A 22,405-nucleotide genomic window follows, 5' to 3' on the forward strand; every position below is an offset into this window, starting at 1 on the left:
GCTATCAATGCGACGGCAGTCGAGGGCGGCGGCGCGGCAGACGAGGGGACGGGGCGGCAGGCGAGGGGACGGATGGGACGGGACGGGGCGGCGGGCCGCAGTTCACGCGCCACGACGCGCTTTCAGCGGGCGACGCGTGGTTTGACCACCGACGCGGTAAAAAAACGTACGTCGCCACAGTAAAAAGAAAATGCGTAGACGTACGTACGTCGACGGGCCGCGCGGGTACGTCGCGGGGCCGGGACTGGGGGAGGGGCAGGGGCAAAGACCATCCTACCCTTTTTTAAGTTTTCAGGCGAAGGGGTATAGGACGATCTGGACCGTTGATGTTTTCAGGGGGGTTGTACCGAAGAAGAAGTGGCCCAGATTAGCTTAAGGGTGAAGTAAATTCAGCTACAAGGCAGTACGATAAAACAACTAGAGAGCCCGTACTGTCAATCATACATTTTGATTACCGAAGATCAACATGAAGATAGAGTGCAGATTGAGCAATGTATATACTGTGAGGCTGTTTAACTTCGGTTCTGGCAAGAATTTAGCAATTCACCGTATATACTGATACAGTTATGCTAGTGAACAGACACCCCTGGGCCCTGGTCAAATGAAGACTTTGTATCATCATCAGGTCAAGTCTGATTGCTCTTCATGATATTTAACTTGTCACAAGGAATGGCATTATATTTGTATAATTGCATCCACCAGTTGCAGTTCACACATATTATATTTTGAGCTAAAAGAAATTGTTTGTTTCTCAACTAATTTGCCCCCTGGAACTGGAACCTCCCATCATTTAGGTGCATTATCATCCCATAAACAAGAAGAGTCCTCGTTTCGTTGACAAAATAAATATTTTTCTGCTGAGAAAAAACTCCTGCCACTTCCCTTGCATTACCAATAATGATGAGCTGCTGATCATCAGCATAAACCAAACACGCGGTCTGACCTCAAAATTTGAATGATTCGTCATTCAAGCATATAGACTAATGGGGCAGAGATGATGCAGCATTGATCAAAACGTCCTTTGCGTTCCACAGACGGTCCCTCAGTTGAGTCAGCTCCATTTCATCAGACGCCAAATAATTAAAACCCTATGAAATACTACTGTAATTAATTGTTTCCTTCTCGCCCAGTTGCTGCAACTCTGGAGAAAAACTCACACGACTTGCCTGGAAAGGACAGCGATGTTTTGCACGTCCTTCCCTTGTTTTCCATGGACCAGGCTTGTTTTTCGCAGCTCAGACTTTTCACATTTTTGACTGGACCACTAAGGAATGCCGATTTCTAGATGTTCTATCCAGGTTTTTGGCTGCGATCTGATCTCGACGTGCACCAACAAAACCCCGTCTCTAGCTTGAAAAGGGAATTGTTTTATCTACTTAATGAATACGCATGCCGGGTTTTCGCAAAAGCTTTTTTGTTGTGCGCATCAATCGAGCGGAGAAAAAAGAACGAAAGATGAATTATGCTCCACAAAATTCAGAAACTGGCTTCAAATGCACTTGATTCAAAAGTGGACGGTCACGTGAGGCGCACATGCGGCGACTCGGTAGCGGCAACCGCCAGCAGTTTCTGATGCAAACAATGTTAGCGCTAATTAACTAGACTGAAAAATGGGGGTGCAAATGGATCTGTGTGTGGAATTTGTGGATCCGATGCAAGTACTGGTACTATTTAGTACTAAAATTAGGCGGCATCTGAAGGTGGTACGTCCGTCCTTGCAGGTACCGCAAGGCCAATGGGCAATGGCCGGCGACCCCATCATCGATGGCGATTATGACCCTGTTTGGATCATGGGGTTGGAACTAGTTTGGGTTAGTTTAGGGCTCAAATAACCCAAAAATATCCAAACAGGGAGGGTTAGAGTGGGTTAGTTTCATCTAATCCAATTATCCCGGTGAAGAGGTGCTTATTTAAGTTAGAGTGGGTTAAAAAATAACTCTAACTCTAACTGTGTTAGAGTATCCAAACAGGGCCTATATAGATTATAAACTATTCGGCCCGGCCTCCGCGGACGGACGCTCCATTACTGGCTCTTTGACACCTCGCGACGTGCAAGCCACATGCCGCTCGCCTCACACATGGCTGCCCGTAGAGGCTGGCTCGTACGTCACCATAGGCATAGCCTATGAACCCTAACAGTAACTGCTTCAGACGGTTAACTGTCGAAGCTAGTTCACACTCCAAAAAGCTGCTTGCTACCGTATTATTGCTAGTGATCGGCTAGACAATTGGACATTGCATGTTAGTGAAAATTCAGTTTGTCAAACAGTTGTACAGTACATATTTTTCCTAACATGAAAATTGACTGGGAGTCTGGGAGGAAGCCATTGCTTCTAGAGGTCAAGTAAGCCGTCCATCACGACGATCGGGATACATGCGTCAGGAAGTGAGGCCATGTTCTTGGCAAGTAAACAAACAGCGCATCTGTAGACTTTCAGGGAGGCCGATCGAGGGGGTCTGCGTATCTCTATTCCAAAGCGTCTCGGGCTGAACAGTCTCGTGCTCCTAACCGAAGATTAGATTTCAGCCTGCAGTAGTGTAGCTGCTACTCCCTCCGTCTAGGTGAGTAAGTCATCTTAGGTTGTGCACCGTGACCAAGGAGAAGAAGAAAACGAGAGAACTTAATGTCATTTGCTAATTAATAGCATTGCATGCAATGAACTAACCACTGCATGTCGTGTTTGGTAGTCTCAGTTCATTAAAAGCATGCACACCCCACATCTCTTATTGGTTGATATGTCAAGAAACAAGAAACGAGGTATAATTTAATGCACCGCGCCTAAGTGTTTTGGGATTATTTGGTTTTCGTAAGATGACTTACACACCTAGACGGAGGGAGTACTACGAAACTAGTATGAGGTGGACCTGATCTAACGGAACGGGACGCATCGGGATGCGAGGAGAAGCAAGCAACATCTTCTTCCCATCGAGATGCTCGCTGTTGGACCAGAGAAACCTTTGGAGACGAGAGGATCCATCCATTCAAGGTCGGCGGGCGACGAGATGCGTGCAAGTGCTGCAGCAGCGCCCACTTTTCTCGCTCGGAGACTCGTGCAAGCTTGAGGGAATCTCATCATCACTACCCGGCTTGCAAAAGAGAGGCCGCTTTTCCTTTTGGTTCGGGCTCCCGAGAAAGGTCGATGAATGAAAGTGTGGCACACAACAACTAACGGAAAAGCAGAAGGATATGGGACTACAGATCTCCCGTGGATAAGCATGATTAGTTTTTTCCAAGGGAAAGTAAGATCGTTTTTTTTACGTAAGATAAGAAAGTACTTGGATTTGTTAGATCCTCGTCCGTTCAAAAAGCAAGATCCTCCGTTCGGTTGTGCGATGCAGCTCGTTTTTACAACGACGTACCCTCGAATGCCCCGTGGAAATCACAACAGAAACACACACAAGAACTAAAAGGGGCAAACTGAACTGAACCACAAACAGTCACCTTGCATATCTGAAGGTATTGTGCTGTGCCGGCCAGCCTGAACATGAGGGCAAACGCAAGGAAATTAGGGAAGCACATGAATGCAGACCAGCCGACTGATGAGGGGCACGACCCTGACGACAGACAGCAGCCGGGTCCTGCATTGCGTTGCGCCGGTGCAGCCGTGCAGGTACGGTGCGGCGCGATCGACGGGAACAGTGGCCTTCATGAATCTGGGTGCCGTGTTTGTCCCTACTGGTACTGTATGTCACCTAGCTTCGTCGTACAGTTGGTCGCCAGTTTTGCTTTGCACCGTACAAGTGTTAGCCGATGCTCAGATAATGGCTCCAGAGTGCACGCTTTGCCTCATGTGACGAGCAGTGGACAGGCAGTAAAAGGCGCCAAAAACGTCACTGTGGACTTTTTTTTTCACAAAAAATAGTTGTGTGCATGTGGCGACTGTTTTTCTTCTTCTTTCCAGCATTGGATCGAATTGCAGTACGTTACTCCGATTGATCCAAAGGTGGCATTCATTTCACCAGAGGGTACAGCAGGTACGTGGTAGTACTACAACACATGCGCGCCAATAGTCAAGTGAAGATTATTTTACAACAACGGCCGGCGAGATGTACGCACGCGAAATATGTAAAGGCAACCCATAACTGCAGCGTATCGAACGGAACATTCAAAATCTTTCCGGTGACATCGCAACAGACCCCTGATAAAATGGGCAACAACAAATCAATCAATCAAGAGAGAAAAAAGATCATCGCCCTTCATTTTTCACATCAATCTTTCCATATGATTCCATCAATGGCGCAGTCCGCATGCATGCATTACACCATTCACCCGGCTAATCCAGATCATCATCGGAGAAAGAATGCGGCCAGTGGTGATGATAATTCCTAGTAAGAAAAAAACCGTGGGGGGAGATACCGTACGTCGAATCATCCCTCACCATCACGACGCTGGAAAAACACGACCGACGAAGAAGAAGAAGAAGAAAAATGGAGAACAGAACTTTTTTTTTCGTGGGAGAGGATGGTAGTCAGGTACTTCTAACGGTGGCCGGCGAGCGACGACGGGGCTCCGGCGGCCGGCCGGGCCGGGCTTATCTGCAGAGGGAGTTGTTGGGGGTGCCGACGTCGGCGGCGGCGATGGCGAACTCGGCGCTGCAGTAGCAGAAGGCGGCGTTGTCCTTGTGCTTGCCGCCGGCGCGGCCCTTGTCGACGGCGCGGAGGATGGCCTCGAAGGCGGGCACGTCGCAGGGGATGCGGAGCAGGCCCTCCTGCTGGAACCCGAACTCCTCCTCGGCCTCCCGGAGCAGCGCCGCGAACGCCTGGTGCTTGAGGTACTCGGTCGGGATCACGAACCGCCGCATCGCCGGGCCCACCGACACCGCCAGGTGCCCCTTGGGCGGCGGCCCCGACGACGCCGCCGACGACGGCGGGCTCTCCGTGAAGGACAGCGTCCGCTTCAGGAACTTCTTGGCCTTGCTCTCGCCGTTGCCTCCGGCGGTGACCGTGGCGACGGCGGGCGTGCTGGCCGCCGCCGCGTCGGACTTGGAGGCGACGGAGAGCTTGCGCCACTTCTTGAGCATCTGCTGCAGCCGCACGATCTCCGTGATCTTGTTCGACTTCTTGCCCCCGAGCTGCTCCATCTCCGGCGCTCCGACGGAAGATCTCCGGGCGGCGGTCTCCTTTCCTCCTTCTACGGGATTTCGGGCTCTGGTTTGGGTGTGGCGTTGATGTTGCTGTTGTTGTTGCGCTGCTTGGGGCCGTTCGTCGAGGGGGCATTTAAAGGGGGGAGGGGGCCGGTGGGGCCCACCGGCGGTGTAGGGTTTCCGTGAGGGGTAGCGGCAGTTTCTACTGTTTCTATTTTATTATGATTATTATGTTGATGATTGTGGATTTTTTTTTATTTCTCTGAATAATGGAGTTGTTAATTATGTTGAGATGAGGTTTTTTGAATGCCAGTTCGAAGCGTCTGAATGGACCTGCGTTTGTTATTGGCACCTTGGTTGGGGAAATGTGTGCTGGCCAGCAACTGACCGGCGAAAATTTAACCGAGATTATTTTTGCTCTTCACGCAGTGTCATGTGTTGCGCTTTGACTTGGATTTGTGGACGGTTAGGGTAGCCTTTTTATCCAAGGGTAGATCGGAAATGAAGTGTATAGTCGTAACCCTCTTGGATTTTACCCTATTGTTTTTTTATCAAAGGTAGATCGAGATGATGTTTTTTCCTTCGTCCTCGAAGGATAGTAGCCCCTTGTTATTAACCGAAAGTTTGTTAGGGTTGTACGGTGAAAGTGGATAAAAATGTTTTTTTTTCTAACTATAGTTTGGGAAAAGGGATCTAAATCTACTATAAAGGTTCACTGAATGTACAAAGCAGTACCACAAACATGATAAGAATTACATCGAGATTCATGGGCCATCGGATGACCACGGCCGCTAGTAGATTGAGCTGCTCACGCGTCATTATTGCCACTCCCTTACAAGAGCCGGCTTGACCATGTCATTGATAGTCGGGAAGTCTTCATGCACATGCCAATAAGGATCGAGGTCCCAAAGTTGCAATTGTTGCCATTAAACCCTTCAATGGATCATACCAAATCTAGTCGTCTCGCACGTACATAAAAGAGAAAAGTATACTTTTCATCCCTCAATTCTTGGAAGTCAAGATTTGGTCCCTTAACTTTAAAACCGGACAACTTGCGTCCTTAACTACTGAAACCGGCCAAGATTCATCCCTGGTCACGGTTTGACCGTTTTTTGTGCTGTCCCAACCCGATTTTGACCGTGCCGACTCAAATTCGCGTACCTTTTCCAAGTCCGCTTAATGTTTTCAAATTCCGGTACTTTTTTCAAATACGTGAACTTTTTAAGAATTTGTGTACTTTTTCCAAATCTGCGTACTTTTTCCATGTTCACGTACTTTTTTAAATCCACGTACTTCTTTAAAGTTCATGTGGTTTTTTTCAAATTCATGTAATTTTTAAAAATTGACATACTTATTCATATTCATGTATATTTTTTTGGATTTGAAAATTTTATGCGAACTTAAAAACATACGCGGATTTGAATATCCTTTACGTGAATTAGAAAACAAATGTGTGGACTTGAAAAATTATGTCAACTTGGAACAAGTATGTGAATTTCAAACAAAGTTCATGGATTGGAAAAGGAACACGGATTTGAAAAAAATACACGAACTTTAAAAAGTATGCGGATTTGAAACAAGTACGTGAATTTCAAAAACAGTTCATGATTTAAAAAAAATACTTGGATTCAATAAAATTACACGAACTTGAAAAAAATACACTGATTTGAGAAAAGCATGCAAATTAAAAAAAGTTCATGGATTTGTAAAAAGTACACAAATTTCAAAATAGTTCACGGATTTGAAAAAAGGTATGTTTATTTTTGAAAAAATTACACGACCTTGAAAAAACTATGTGGATCTGAAAAGAGTATGTGAATGTCAAAAAGTTCATGGATATGAAAAAATTACGCGAATTTTAGTCAGCATCGGTCAAAACGGGGGTCAGTCGGCACCAAAACCGGTCAAAATCGAGAGCAGGGACAAACCTTGTCCGGTTTCGTTAGTTGGGGGTGCAAGTTGTCTGGTTTTAGAGTTGAGGGACCAAATCTAGACTTCACCAAGAGTTAAGAGACGAAAAGTACTCTACATAAAAAAACCCTAACATCACCTCTCCAAGGATACAACATGTTCTACACCGGAGATCCATCGACTCTGTCCTGGTGGATCAGCTCGAAGACCAGGGTTCGAAGAAGAATCACCACCATCCGCCATGGCGCCGCCCCCGTGAGGACTAAAAAACCTAACCTAAAATATTGGCTGCATCGAAGCACGAGAAATTCCCCCTCCCCTTGCTGGCCACCAGAGCGGCATACGGATGAGATGGTAGTCCACGGGCTCATCGACGAAGCCTGGAGGGAACGAAGTTTTGCCCTAGCCGCCACAATAGAAGAGGAAGGGATAGATAGCCATGGACAATACTTTGGTCATCGAGCTTTTTTTTTGACAGAATAAATAATTCCACTCCTCAAACACCGAAAATATAATGTTAAAACATATTTTTCTGGAGCGGATAAAAACTATCAGTAAAAATGTAATAGACCTTTTTTTTTGGAGCTGAATAGTAATGGACTCTTAACCACTCGTATCCTCCCAGGCTTTGTGACGACTCTTGGCCGTGGTCTCCACCTCTCGAATAGCCCTACAGAGATCCTCTGTACACGCACCAGCTTCCTTCATCCTTTCTGCCTTCTTAACAGTCGTCCGATAGGTCGACGGCGCATCGGTGGAGTGGAGAGCGGCCGATGCGGCGCCGTCGAGTGGCCAGGGCAGCCAACCGTCCGTTGCAGCATCCGCATCCTCTGGCTCGCTCGATTTGCCTGCTTTTCTCCGCTGTCGATGTGAATGAAAATAGGTGAGGCATCCATGGCCAAGGCGAATCCCTGGATGCCCATACATGAGGTCGGCTCTGTTACAATGCGTGCAGATCACGAAGAGAGAACAAGGAATAACGCAAGGAAATTCGAAGGCGAAGAAAAGGAATAACACATGAATGAAAATCTACTGTTGCCTAAACGACAAGATACTTTCTGGGAGCTCTTCCGGACACGTATCCCAGCAGCGACTTTCTCCTTCAACAGTTGCATCCTTCAACAATTGTGATAAAGGAACTCGCAAAAGGAAAAAGTGATGTAGAGGAGCTTGCCCGATTTAAACCGGCTCATTTTTAGGTTGTGACTGAGTAACTTTATTTTTTGATAGCAATGTATTGTGAGAGAAAAAAAGGCACCCTGGAATAGTTGGATAGCCAAGTGAAAAGAAAAGGTGAGGCTAGTCTAAAGTCTTTATTGTTTTTTTAGAATACATAGGAGCATGCATATCATGTACTCCCTCGGTTGACAAATATAAGTCGTTCTAGAGATTCTAATAGGTGACTACATACAAAGCAAAATGAGTGAACCTACACTCTTTTTTTTAGGGGAGGAAGGGATTTATATCAATTAATCTGGACCGCAGCAATCCAGTTCACACAACTTTACAACCCTTTCAGTGCCGGACCCTAACCATACGACCGTCTTCATCTCACATCTACCCAACTGAGCTAAGTGATGGCTAACAAGATTACATCCTCTCCTAATAGACTTAACTAGTATCTCTCTTCCTCCTCTCATAGTGGAGGCAAATTAACTGAACCTACACTCTAAAATATGTCTACATACATTCGTATGTTGTAGTTCATTTAAAATGGCTAAAAAGACTTATATTTAGGAATGGAGGGAGTATATTTAGAGCCCCCGCAAAAAAATATTTAGAGAAGAGAGGGTAAAGAAATTCACCCACAAGCATACTCTTAATCACTCACCGCATCAGATATGACATCCGAGGGCAAGGATTGCGCCCACATGTTATTGAACTATTCAGGGGCTGCAACAATATGGACAAGGATCGCGCCCACATGTTATTCAACTATTCGGGGATTGCAACAGTTTGGTGCACGTTTGGCACCGCATGGGTTTCTCTTTGTGATTTTTTGGAAGACTAGGGATGTAGGCGCGACAAAAGTTCTTCACAGCGGTGATCAATCGACTATCAATAACGTTAGCTAACATCATTCATCAATTTCTCTCTGTGGTCTCACCGCTTTAAGCCATCGAAGCAAAATATGACCACAACCCAATTGCCACTCACGCTTTTGTAAAATTTGGTCCTCAGGGGAACCTCGCTTGTAATAACATTAGCTAATATCGATGATTTCACTCCATGGTTTCTCAGGATTAGGTCATTAGAGCAAAAGATAAATGGCTCCCAAAAAGAGAGAGCGGAAGACAACAAGAAACCAGTGGCATGATTATCTACCCCCATGAAATTCTTGATCTTTAATATGTAGTATATTCTCTCTCTTTTTTTCGGCTGAAATATGTAAGTATATTCAGGTGAGGACCCCCCTCCCCCCTTCCACCTCCGACATGGTGGCCAACCTTAAAAAGGCGAGTTGGTGTCATCGTTTGCTTCTCGTGTATCACATCATCACCATGCGAATAGACACATTTCTATTTAGAAAAAGAGGTTTATATGTGTGCTAATCGCCAGGTGCCATTCTGGAGTCACCTAACTTTTCTGCCTCGCGCGAGGCCAAACGTGGGGCGACGTGAGGAGCACGACGACAAGCGTTGACCCCAACGAGGCTGAGCTAGAACCTGTCGGGGACGACACTGAAAGCGACAACGAGTTGCGAAGCCCCAAGCGAAGGCGAGGAAGCGGGTCGTCGAGGTGCAGAGATGGTCACAGACGGCGGTGGGGGAAGGTTGACGGGAGGGCGGGGCCGTCAGGCGGAGGTGCACGACAACGTCCATCGGCCGTGGGGAGTGGATGTGGGGCAGATTGGGGCATGCGGAAGGGAGAAGAAGATAACCCGTTGGATCCAATGGCCCAGAAAATCGACCCAACATGGAATTTTTTTGAGGCGTTTTCCTTCTCAAAACATGTAGGTGCCCTTCAAGGTGGCCAAGTGCACCCCCACATTATCCTACACCTTCCAAATTTTAGGCATGTCTTCTCCAGTTGTACTCTTTCCGTTCCGAATTACTCGTCGCAGAAATGGATGTATCTAGATGTATTTTGGTTCTAGATACATCCATTCCTGAGACGAGTAATTTGGAACGGAGGGAGTAGCATCTTGGAAGGCTCAGATCCCACTAAAACAGCTCTAAAATTACCACGACCCCCACCGGCAATATTCAGTCAAACGAGGCCGCATCAACCGTTGCCTCGACCAATGGGCCGTTGACCATCCCATCCCATCGCCCTCGCCTGCAACAGATCTACGGCAGCTCAGGTGTCAGAGAGGAGCCTCTGCGTTTTTGGACGGCCGGGGAATCCAGCGCCCCAGCATGTCCATGGACTCGACCCCATCATCCTTCTCCAACTGGGCGTGGACGGAGAGAGGCGTTGTACGGACCGACCCATTCACACCGGAACATGCATTCATACGGCCGGTGAGCCTAGTGCATACATGTGATCAACTCCGCCTAATAATGCTTCCACCGGCTAAGCGATGATATTATATATGCTTTCAGCTCCGCCAGCTCGTGATTGCGCTAATCATTTCGGCGGTTGGCGATGGCCATTGACTTGCTCGAATAGCTCTGGCAGTACTGTACGGTCCTCTCAGATTTCGGGATCTACCGCCGGGCATCGTCGCCGGTCTAACCTAATTTGATAATAATTTCAGTCTCACCGACTGCGGTGGTTTGGGTTGATGCCCGACTAAACATACCCATCCGGTGGTTAAAGGTGGAAAATGTCTCTTGCCAAGGGGTTCGTTGCATTGCATCGTCGATGATTGTGGAGGGAAGTAGGTTGCCGGTGATAATCGTACTGCGTGTTTTGGTTCACTGCCTGCCGGGCTAATCATTTGGTTGGTAAGATCGATCGATTGCTTGCCCAGTTGCCCTCACGACGTGCGACAGGCAACCAAACGGCCGGAACAAAATCGCCGTCGATCATCTGCGCCGCAACGGCAGAATCTCTGATGTTTTTCTTCTACTTCGTTCGTTGCAGCAAGGTTTTGTCTCTTCGATCAGTTGTCCTGTTGTTCATCGCTAATCATTACAGCTCGATCCATGGATCTATTCGCCAAAGCTCAAAGTTAAAATACTTACCAGAAGGCAGGGTACGTGAAAGCATCGCATTTCCTTAAACCCCAAGCAGCAGCTACTCCAGGAAGTAACATGACGCACGCTCGCTTCATGACAAGTGGACTCTGTCTCTTAGTGACTTGGTCGGAGGCCTGCCGAGATCCCAAATGTACACAGTGTGTTCCGCATTTGCAAACTAGTCGCAAATTGCAGCGAGGCGGCACGTGAAATACTTGAAGCTCCAAGTAAGATATGCGCACCCTCTGTACGCGCAGTTGCACCCCTAATTAGACCGCAATTAACAAACCAAGCAGAACACAATTATAAATTTATAATGGCGCCAAGTACAAGTGGCTGTACTTTGATCCGTCGATTCGATCTACCTCCATCATGTTGCTACACCATCATCCAGAGACTTCTTAAATGTCTGATTCATTAGAGTTGCAACATGCAGCTCACAACACATACAGGCATACAACACAAATTAACGCATATACTTCTAAGAGTTATCACGTATGTGTGTACAAAAGATGAATTAGATTACGCCTAGATTAGCATCGACGATGCAGCTATCTCTGTCACCCATCCGGTCCACTGCATGCTACTTGGACTTAAATTAGTATCATATGATAAAACAGTGCTAATTATAAGGTCACAAGTGGGGCTTTGAAGGGAGTTTGTCTTCCTGAAAGCCATGTGAAATCCCGTTTGGCATTACAGTGATCTCTGCTGGCGATGAGTAAAATTGATACTATAATGTGATGGGAGTCCCGGTTTTGTGCTGGTAGGTTAGTACCGAGCATGGCGCAATTTGCAAAGAACATGGCGTATATGTGCTCCACTAGATAGGACTAGGAGACACCTCGATCGATCTTAAATTTTGAGATCTACTAGTTGTTGTGGCCCTTTCAAACAAATCCTCTCGTGATGCGCATGCACCATGTAAATTACTAGTTCCCGCATCAACTTGGTTGATCATCTCTGTAATGCAGTAGTTTTGTGCAGGATAGTTGGTGACTGAACATGATGAAATAATTTGCAAGGAACATGGTACCATATATGTAACTCCACTAGACATGTACTCTGTAAATTACTAGTTCCTGCATCAACTTGGTTAATCATCTCTGTAAAGTAGGGTTAGGACTAGCCTTATCGACCTACTATCTGCAAGCAACAAGTAATTAACTCCATCTTAACAAGTTAAACCAGGTGTAAACAGCCCACTGCTTCCAGGGCCTTGGCGAAAGCTGAAGAGATTCGCTGGTGGCGCGGGAGCCCGAAGTTTTGACCAGCAGCGCCTGCACTGCACGCCGAGGCCGGTGCGATGCTGCGTGCAAAAACAGTAGCATCGGGAGCCGCAAACCTGCCCCGCTGCTCAGAGCACTACTGAGTACTGACGGTTAGTACTCCCTCCATTCCACAATGTAGTGCTTTCTCTATCCACGTGTTTCAACTTTGACCGTAAATTTAACTACCAAGACCGATTGCGGCGCGAGCAAAAATTATATCAGTGAATTCGTATTTGAAAGAAGTTTTCAATTATATAATTTTTTCTCCCGCCGCAGTTGGTCTTGTTGGTTAAATTTATGATCAAAGTTGGACATCGAGAAGCGCGGGCGTACTATATTTTGGAATGGAGGGAGTAGTAAAATTTAGTTAGGGCACACAGTCAAACCCTAGCTAGCTAGGCATAGCCGGCCGGCCACCTCGCGCCGGTTGAGTCTTCCCCGTGCCGTACGTGGCCGGGTCAGGGTGGTTCGTTTTGTCGTCGACGACCAACGGTCAATAGTATATCCAATGATACTTGACTTGGAAAAGTGGAGTCGTGACTTGGAAAAATTGAGCACGCCAGAGATGGATGGATGGTGCCGTGCGTCTGTCTTTGTCAAGAATCATGCATGCATGGCTTCTTGGCTCGATTGGACCGGACTGTATGCATGCGATGTCCGTTCCAGATGATGCATTTTCCGAGAGGGAGGAGAGGACGCACTGTTTCCGGGAGAAGTGTCAGTCGTTGCTCTTGCTGTCTTGCACGAACGAGAGGGACAACATCAGAAAGGGACACGCACGCGAGACAGTTGAAACTTGAAAGTCACGCCTAGCTAGCTTTTAGCTTTAGCTAGCCAGCCGGTGAAAGTTGAATATGCATGTTATCGACGACGACCCACGTAGCTAGCTAGGGTTCAGGTCTTGTTGCTTGTTGGAGAACTGTTGCTGGCCTGGATGAGTGGTCGTCGTCGTGGAAGGTAGCTAGCTACGGCGCGCCGGAACTTACATACGTAGGTGCGTCCTGCTGAATGTTCAGCACATCAATCTTGTACCGTAGCTAGAGATCGGTTCCTACTCACCTTTAGGAATTGGGTAGACCGGTTGAGGTCAAGCCGGCCGTCAAGGAGAGAAAGCTAGCTCCCCGCAAAGAAAAAAAAAAGGAGATATAGCTAGCTAGCTAGCGACACAAAGTACGTATTGGAGTACTTTTCTGGACGAAGAATGAGGCTGCGACAGGGCCCTGGGCTGCGACGGTGTCACTTGGATCCCAGAGGAACGCTGTGCATGCACAAGGGAGAGAGAGCGTATTCCACTTTGACCAGCGCGCGTGTCTCTGACTGTCGCGCACGCTGCATGCATAGACGTCCGCGCGCGTGCTCGCTTGCTCTGCCAAAGTACCTCGGCGAAGGAATGGATCGCGTTCTCTTCTTCCGTGGGCTATAACGTCTCACCTTGAGATAATAACCAAAACCACAGTTAAGATACATCGCCGTCAGTCAGTATCGTCGGCTGGTTCTCGCTAGCAGCGGCGTGCTCTTACCGGTATTCGGTTGCCCTTGAACGTTGGAACGGGACCTCAGCCTCACTCAACCATGATTATGTATAGTACTACCTCCGTTTCAAATTACTCGTCGTAGAAATGGATGTATCTGGAACTAAAATACATCAAGATACATCCATTTCTGCGATAAGTAATTCGAAACGGAGGAAGTACTAGTCTAGTCAATCAATCATCTTTGTTGTTCCTCGTGCTCTCGCAGAAGGCCTTTCTCCCCAAGGCTGCACGCCGTGGCCCACCCCCAGCCAGCCGCCGAGAAGGGGAACCCTTTCCCCTTTCGCCGTACAAAGCCCCACACACCACCGGGGAACATCACCTTAAAAAAAACATCTGTAACTTTATTCATACTAATAACAATTACAGGTACACCACCTATGAGAAGATCAGGCTATCTCTCACCTGTACGAGAAATATGGCCCGACCCGTTATCCTTTTCCCTTTTTCTTCATTTACTCATCGGTTTCCTTCGATTTTCTCTTTGTCATACCTTTTTTTTCTTTGTTTTTCACCGGTTTTCTTTGGTATTTCTTTCTTTGTCATATGTTTTCTTCTTTCTTTGTTCTCTTCGTCGTTCGGGATTTTCTTTGCCTTTCTATTTGTTTCTTTGTCGGTTTTAATGGGTATTTTTCTTCCAACACATGTCTACTTTTCATGGGCACATAATATACATTTTTTGAGACACTATGGACGTTTTCAAATTTAGGATGTACATTATTTGAAGAAATACATGTTTTGAACACTTTTTATACATCCTGGTAACATATTTTCCAAATGAACGTCATACATTTTTTAAAATGTCAGTAAACAGTTTTTACAACCATGTGAACATTTCTTTACATTGTATAAATATTTCTCAAAATTTCACAGGAATTTTTTGGTGACACATTAATATTTATTTAAAATTACACAATATATTTTTGAGTGGAAATAATAAAACAAATTGACCCACAACAATTTTTTTACATTTTTATATAACTATTTTTAAAATTTTAGGAATATAATTTGAAATACGGGAATATTTCCATCAAATGTGGCATACAATTTTTCACATTACTCGAACATAGTTTTTTGCCATGTGTACAATTTTTTATATAAAATGCATACACTTTTTTTTGAAATTCCAGAACAATTTTTCATTGTCACGAACATTTTTTTTGAAACTTGACAAAATTTTCAAAACTGAACTAACATTTTTTATACTATTTTAATATTTTACCAAATTTGTGTTTTAAAATTTCGTAAGTAAATTAAAGTTTTTTTAAATCAGATGCATTTAATTTAAAACATAAATAAAAAATAGGAAAAAGTAGCATTTGGGTGACATCAGCATGACATTTGAAGGATGCATGACGTCATACAGGGCTAGCCCACCACATATGCACTGTAGGCGAGGTGCCCGTGCGCTTCAGAATAGGCGGCACATAGCCACTCGAAACGGCACCAACAATTTTGTATATAGGTAGAGCCACCTCATACCCTTACCTGTCCCGTGTGAGTTTACCCATCATCTATACCCATATCTATCAGCGGGTACAATTTTTTTTCATATATGTCACCCGATAGGGTAAACGGATACCCGCGGGTAAAAATACTCATGTCCGCAAAACAACAATTCATGCATCATTTAGTACTAAACAACAACATGTAATCATATTATGTAAACTATAACACGTACTTTTAAACAACAAGACACCATAAAGAACAACATGTTCTATAAACAAGGTCACTTTCTTGTAAACAACATCACATAGTCATAAACAATAGTACATGGACATACTTTTGAAATTTATATAGTCATGATTAAGTGTAGAGATAATTTTTCTATATTCGTCACATTTTATACCGGTACATGAACATGAGTATGCAGGTATGGGTTATACGAACCCATACCCATACCCGCTCTACCTGATGGGTTTTAGATGTTTCTATCCATATACCGATGGTAACTTTTTGTCTCATACTCTTACCGTAATAGGGTTTTTACCGGTGGGTACATGGGTAATGGGTACACATTGCCATCCCAGGCCCACACTCCGCGCAGATGGTCTGTGTCGTAGTGGTCTTGCCCTGGACTTACCGTTTAGTCTTGCTTGCTTCAAAAGCGAAATCATTTAAACCCAACACATTATAACTGCTTTTAGATAGCCCACTTCACCACTAGATTGTGCCCTTCTCCGCCTTGCCTAGCCGGGTTTTTTCCTACCATGTCAACGCACAAAAAACAAAAAACACTAGCTCGCGGCCGAGCGGGCGTGCATTTTTTTGGACAAAGTTGGTGTGCAGCTAGAGGGAGCGGGGGAGCGAAGTCGCGCTGCTGGGCGCGGGTGAGCGGTAGTTGGTTCTGCGGGTGAGCAGAAGGCGCCGTATAGGAGCGCCCCAACAGGAAGGCTCGTCGTATCGAGAGTCGTTGTGGTCTATCGCTCACGGCGAGCGCTAAGCACGTGTCCCTCTTGCTAGATGGGCCTGGGCGAGTGAGCGAGAGGACACCTTTTATTTTTTTTTGTTTTTTCTCATATCTTTTTATTTTTGGTATGTTTATTTATAATTTCAAGAATCACAAATACAAACCTAAAAGTTATGAAATAAAAAAAATCATGCATATTCAACAAATGTTTGTGAGTTAAAAACATACCAAATTCAAAAAAAAGTTCTCCAACAAAGAACATTTGCAAATTCAAAATTTACCAGGGATTTCAGAAATCATTGAGAATTAAAAAAACTAAAGTAATAAAAAAGTTTATGAATTTGAAAATTATTTGTGAATTCAAAAATTTCTCATGCACTTGTAAAAAATCTTCGTGAATTCGGAAAATTTTCGTCAATTAAAAAACTGTTGGTGGCTTTGGGATTTTTTCGAGGAACTTATAAATAAATCAGGAATTAGAAAATTATTCCAGGATATGTATTTTTTTACCATTTTAATAATGTTTATGAAACAAAAAATATTCGCAATTCCAACAAAGTTTGGGAAATTGAATAAATGTTTGTCAATTCAAAAAACTTTTGCGGATTTGGACAAATGCTCATAAATTCAAAATATGTTTGTGGATTCAAAAGAAAAATCATGCATTCAAAAGAAATAACAGAGTCAAAATAAGTTCACAAATTTGAAAAATGTTAATGAATTTTAAATATTTCGCAAATTGAAAAATTCAGAATGTGAAAACTATTCGTGAATACAAAGATTGTTTGTAGATTAGAACAATGTTTACAAATTCAAAAAAATGGTCAAGGACTCAATAAATTGTTCTCTGTCATATTTTGTGGACTGTGAATAAAATTTGAAATTTTTGACCGATTTCTAAAAATCTGTACATATTGGGAAAACAAGAACCTCTTTTCATGAAATGTAAACTATTTCTGGAACCCAAATCATTTTTTGGAAAGCGAACAATTTATGAAAAATTGAACAACTTTTGAAGGTTTTGAACATTCTTAGAAAAGACCTGAACATTTTTAGAAAATCCTGAACATTAAAATACAATTTATAACATTATGAATGTTTTTGAAATTTAAGAATTGGAAAACCAAAAAAACCGAAAAAGAGAAAAAGGAAGAAGAACAAAAGATAAAAAAATATAAACAAATACAAAAAACAGAAAATTAGGAATAATTAGGAAAGTTCTAGAACTGGCTAGGAACCATCCAAATTCCTAATAACGGACGCACACTCACTTCACTGGATCTCTGATGGGTCAGCCCATATTCTTATCATAGTGGGTGATGGGAGCCTTAACAATTGCTACGAGGGATCAATAGCGTTGTGCGTTGGGGGTCCTTTGTAATACCCAACGCACAAACATGGACAACTTTCTTAATGATTGATATTCATGAACACTTTCTGCTCAGACTTGTGTTAGTTAAAGACCCCTAGCTTGCCAATAAGCCTGGTTACTACTATCACTTTCTTATTTCTCTGTTTTCGTAGCATGAGAAGTACTTTGTTCAGCCTGAGACATTTTTTTCAAATTCTGAACATTAAAAAAACGCAAATGGTTATATTTTTTTTTTGCATTTTTTGAATTCATGAATAAAATATGAAACAGAAACAAAATTTGAAAATGTTTTAAAAAACACTTTTTTAAGTTTCCAAACATTTTTAGAAAACAAGACATTTTTTGAAAAAAAATAAAATAAACTAAAAGGTAAAAATAAAACAACAAATTAAATAAATAAAAGAGAAACAAAAACGCAAAGAAATCAGAAAAACGAAAAAAGAAAATAAAAAAATCGGTTGAACCTTCTAAAAGGTTCCCAAAATTTACTGGCTCGCTGTGGCTAAATGGGCCGGCCTATTTGTCGCGCTGGGTGAGTCCGCTTGTGCGCTGGACATTTTACCGCAGAGAGCGTCAAATAGGGTTTTCCTGTGGGTCATGTCTGCTGTTTCGTTTCAGTGAATCCCGCGCTTCATTTTGATTGATGGCAACGACGATGTACTTTCGAGGTCGAGCTGCACGGAGCCCTTTATTCATTTTTTTGGATGAGAACTTTATTTCCACTTCATGAAAAATTGTGAAAAAGTGTGCTTCTACAAATACATGTATAGCTTGTATGTATGAAGTTACATGAAGATATATTTTCATGTGTGGTGTTTGCAAAGAAGGTAAATATGTGTATAAAATTGTGTTTTTATTATTGTTTTGGGTTTAGGATTTGACTTTTTTTGGAGTTAAATACATCACTGATACATGAACTTGTCATAAATGCTCACTTCAGTCCATGAACTCAAAAAACTGATTATTTGAACTCACGAACTTGTCCAATGTGTTCACTTTAGTTCAGATTGCAAACGTGACATGGTGAGGCGCAAGTTGAGGTCTTTTTTTGCTTGTTTCTATCGACCTCATGGGCCAATCAGTAAAAGTAAGCACCTACTAGTGAATATAAAATGGAGAACTAAACAAAAGAAAACTGTAGCACACTTACAAAAAAAACGGTCCCTGTCCCACCTAGCAATGGGTGATTAGTTTAAACCGAATTGACAATACAATGAAATACCCCTCGGTGTTGCAATCGTTTTCCTTTATAAAGAAATGGATATAATAAAATTTTAACAAGGAAACGCACATGTGATTTAACCTAACCGCCAGCCGTGATCCAATCTCTCTTATCCTCGCCAGGGTTAGCCATCGGGCAACTCCCGCGGGACACCGATGATGGTGGGGAGGCCGCTACTCATCGGGAGCCCGGTAGGAAGAAGTTGGTGGGCTGCTGTAGGACGGCGACGATGATGCATGGTCAGGCTGCGGCTGGGCGGCGTTGGTGATCCAGCACGGCGATTATTAAGCGGCATGACCTTGCTAGGTAACTGGAAGAAGAGAATGTCGGTGCATCGTCCTGGACGGCGGGGAGGTCGACATCTAATTCGAACTTCGCGTGCAACGACATGGATGATTTTTTGCCCAGGCTTTCTTTATGGAGTCATCGAGTTTGGTTTGGGGCAGCAAGGTGGTGACATTGTCAATGTCTAGGAATAATGTTCTTCCCCCTCTTTCCTTGTTCAGTTGGTGTGTTTACCCCCAGTGGAGGGCATGTGGAGCCATGTCTCCGGTGGGTCTTTTGGGATCCAGCCGGTTGAGGTTTCTGATGGTTTCGTCTGGCATTCATGGTCTCCGGAGTTTTCTACATGCCTTTATCGACCTTTTCTTCTCTGGGGTGGCGATTTGTTTGCAGATCACGGCTGCCGACATCTCCGAGTCTACATAGACGACTTTCCCGATCTCTGGGCACGGGAGTGTTTCTGTATGGACCCTGGGTGGCGGACGCATACGTGGTAGTGGCCCGGCCGCTCGTACCCCCTGATTTGCCTTCGGTTCACGGAATTTGAATAACCGGACTGATCCGTAGGCTGTAAGGTACTGTGTTGATGACAAACTACGTCCAAACAGTTTTGTCCGACATATGCGTGCTTTTGAGGGTCTACCTGGGAGATGCACCTAGCTATGAGTTCACGAACAACATGTACCGACCGTAGATTCCATTTCCATTTTGTTCGGTAGCACGCACGCTAAAAACAGCACCGTGAGTCCGTGGCCCCTCGCGCACATGCATGCAGCGTGTTGATCTACAGGAACGTGTGTGGTCACGTCACTCACACATTCCGCCGTTATTGTCCTCCCGTCCCGTGTACCAGTACTTGTCTTGTTCGCAACCGCACCGGATCGCAGCTCAGCACACGAACGAAACACGTAACTTAGGGGCGTTTGTTTCCAAGGGTTTTTTAGATAGGTATTAGAAAAAGCCTCTCTTAATTTTTTTAACTAAACAGAAAAATAACTAGGGACTAAAAATTGCTTTTTAGGACTAAATGAAGAAAACTCTTAGAGCAACTTCACTGGGGTGACCCATTTCGTTCGTGGTTGTTCGGGTTGGCGCGGACAAAAAAGCCGGCTCAACGCGCCGACCCAAACGGACGCGCGTCCGCTTTCGTCCGCTTGCCGACCCATTTCTTGTCTATTTTTGAGCATGATTTGCGTCGGCGCGGACACAAGACGGACGCACGCGTGCTTGTCCTCTTTTCTCACCAGACCCGCTGGTCGGTAGCACATTGGATTCACACCCTCGCCCGCCTGCTACGTCGCCAATGCCGCCGGCCATTTTTTCAGATAAAAATGGATACATAGATAATTCTAGCGTACACGGATAAAAAGAAAAGACCACTACTCGTCGATTTCTGATTCTGACTCGGTAATGTCCTCCTCCGACGTCTGAATGTAGGCGTCACCATACGTCTCGTCTTCAAAATCCCAACCCGCCGTTTCTCGTAGCTTCAGTTTTAATTGAGCTGCCTGCTTCTGCGAACGCTTGTCCTCCCGATAGGCGGCTCGCTCCCTCCTCCTCGCGCCCCTCTCCAATCTCCTTTGCTTGTAGAACTGGCGCTCGTCGACGATGTCCTGCAGAAAGCCTCCACGCCACACCACCAAGGCTTCCACGTCCTTCTCCGCGATGGCGTGGCGACGCTGCCGCCTCTGGTGGACACGACGGTCCTCGTCGGTGAAAAGTCGCGGGAGAGGCGCCAGATTCTGCGCCCGCTGGCTCGACACGTTGGGAAAAATCATATCCCGACGAGGCCTCAGGAGGCGCCACGCCGCCGCGTCGTGCGCGCGGGGCGCCTTCTCTGCGGTGTCGAAGGTGCCGAGGATGAGACGTTTCTCGCGAAACCAGATCTTGGAGGAGAAGGCGCCGGAGCGGAGCTTGCGGACTCCGCGAAAATCTGAAGCGCCCAGGCGGTGGATCGACATGGTGGCGCAGAGGCGGCGAGAGTGGGCGGCGGACAGAGTGTGGAGGGAGCGCCTTCTTTATAACGAGCGCCGGCCGCGGCGCGCGCGCGAACCTTTCCCGCGCGCTGGAGCGCCAAAACCAGCGCGCTAGGCCTCTTTCCCCCGCGCGCTGGTGCGCCAAAACCAGGGCGACGACATGATCTAAAACGCGTGCGGTCACGCACTGCCGACCCAAAACTAAAAAAGGGCGGACTGCAGGCGGATGGCCGACCCAAACGGACAAAAACGCCGTCCGTTTGGGTCGGCCCGAAGAAGTCTTTTTTGGGACTTTTTAGAACTTTTCAACAATGCTTCTCCATGCACCCATTCCATGCACCCATTGACCTGTCGCTCCATGGTGTTGTTTGGTTGTTATTTTTTTATACTAGAGATAACATGGTCATTTATTAATCTTTAGGGAGGAACTAGAGATTTTTTAGTCTCTGAAAACAAACAGGAAAAGATTTTTTAGGGACTAAAGACTTTTTAGTTGGGACTAAAAAAAGTAATAGGACTTATGAACCCTTAGTTCCGTACCGTCTTCCCGCAACGCAGATCACTGTCGTCCGTTCAGAGAATCGCAGCGGTTGGACGAACGTAGCTGTCACAGATGTGTACACAATCCATCCGTCCGTCCGTGCGGGCGTGGACGGCGGCGATCCCGTGATCGACCACCAACAAATCGCCATCACACTAGCAGACCCACCTTGGCCTGACTGACAGCGCGACGACGGGGCCAGCCAGCCAGCCAGCCAGCCAGAGATAAACAACTCACGCGCGCTCGATCGAAGGCGGAAAGAAACAAACGCGCACACGCCACCTCACGCCGCCCCGCGCACACTGCGGCCGCGCCACTCGTACACGGCCACCACCACCTGCTAGGCGGCGAGCGGCGAGCGGCGAGATCGGCGGCGGGCGGAGGAATGGTGGCGCCCGCGGGAGGAGGGTCGCCGTCGCGGTGGCCGTCGGAGGAGGAGGTAAGGAAAGGCCCCCACCCCCACCCCCACCCACCCGCATTGCCTGGATGATCGATCGAGGGAGAGGCTGCCGCCTGTCGGCGCTCTCGATCCCGCGGCCCCGTAAACTTGGGGATGTTTGGGGATTTATCTAGGGTTCAAGCCTCGAATCGCGGCCGCTCGTCCGCGTTTCCCCATTTGTTTAGCCACGACTTGACGTCTGAATTGCTTACTCGACAAACTGCCCAGTTTAATTCCCTTC

The 22,405-nt window shown here is 45.7% G+C and overlaps 2 protein-coding genes across 3 annotated transcripts in view; one reads left to right on the forward strand and one right to left on the reverse strand.

Moving 5' to 3' along the window:
• Positions 1-4,175: 4,175 nt before the first annotated feature.
• On the reverse strand, positions 4,176-5,174 carry LOC119356264 (auxin-responsive protein SAUR72-like). Its single transcript, XM_037623202.1, has one exon. The coding sequence runs from the start codon at positions 5,079-5,081 to the stop codon at positions 4,533-4,535; it is 549 nt and encodes a 182-aa protein (XP_037479099.1). The 5' UTR covers positions 5,082-5,174; the 3' UTR covers positions 4,176-4,532.
• Positions 5,175-21,992: 16,818 nt separating this feature from the next.
• LOC119356265 (galacturonokinase-like) overlaps positions 21,993-22,405 on the forward strand; it is a 5,844-nt gene continuing 5,431 nt past the window's right edge. For both annotated transcript variants that reach the window (XM_037623203.1, XM_037623204.1), the window contains exon 1: positions 21,993-22,164. In XM_037623203.1, coding sequence (XP_037479100.1) covers positions 22,111-22,164 — 54 coding nt within the window. In that variant the 5' untranslated portion in view covers positions 21,993-22,110. The remainder of the gene's footprint in view (positions 22,165-22,405) is intronic.

The sequence above is a fragment of the Triticum dicoccoides genome, chromosome 2A (assembly GCF_002162155.2).
Source record: "Triticum dicoccoides isolate Atlit2015 ecotype Zavitan chromosome 2A, WEW_v2.0, whole genome shotgun sequence".
In the NCBI taxonomy this organism is placed as follows: Eukaryota; Viridiplantae; Streptophyta; class Magnoliopsida; order Poales; family Poaceae; genus Triticum; species Triticum dicoccoides.

What these genes read in the sequence shown, in the direction of transcription:
- LOC119356264 (XM_037623202.1), bottom strand. Translation starts at nt 5,081, where the DNA reads ATGGAGCAGCTCGGGGGCAAGAAGTCGAACAAGATCACGGAGATCGTG.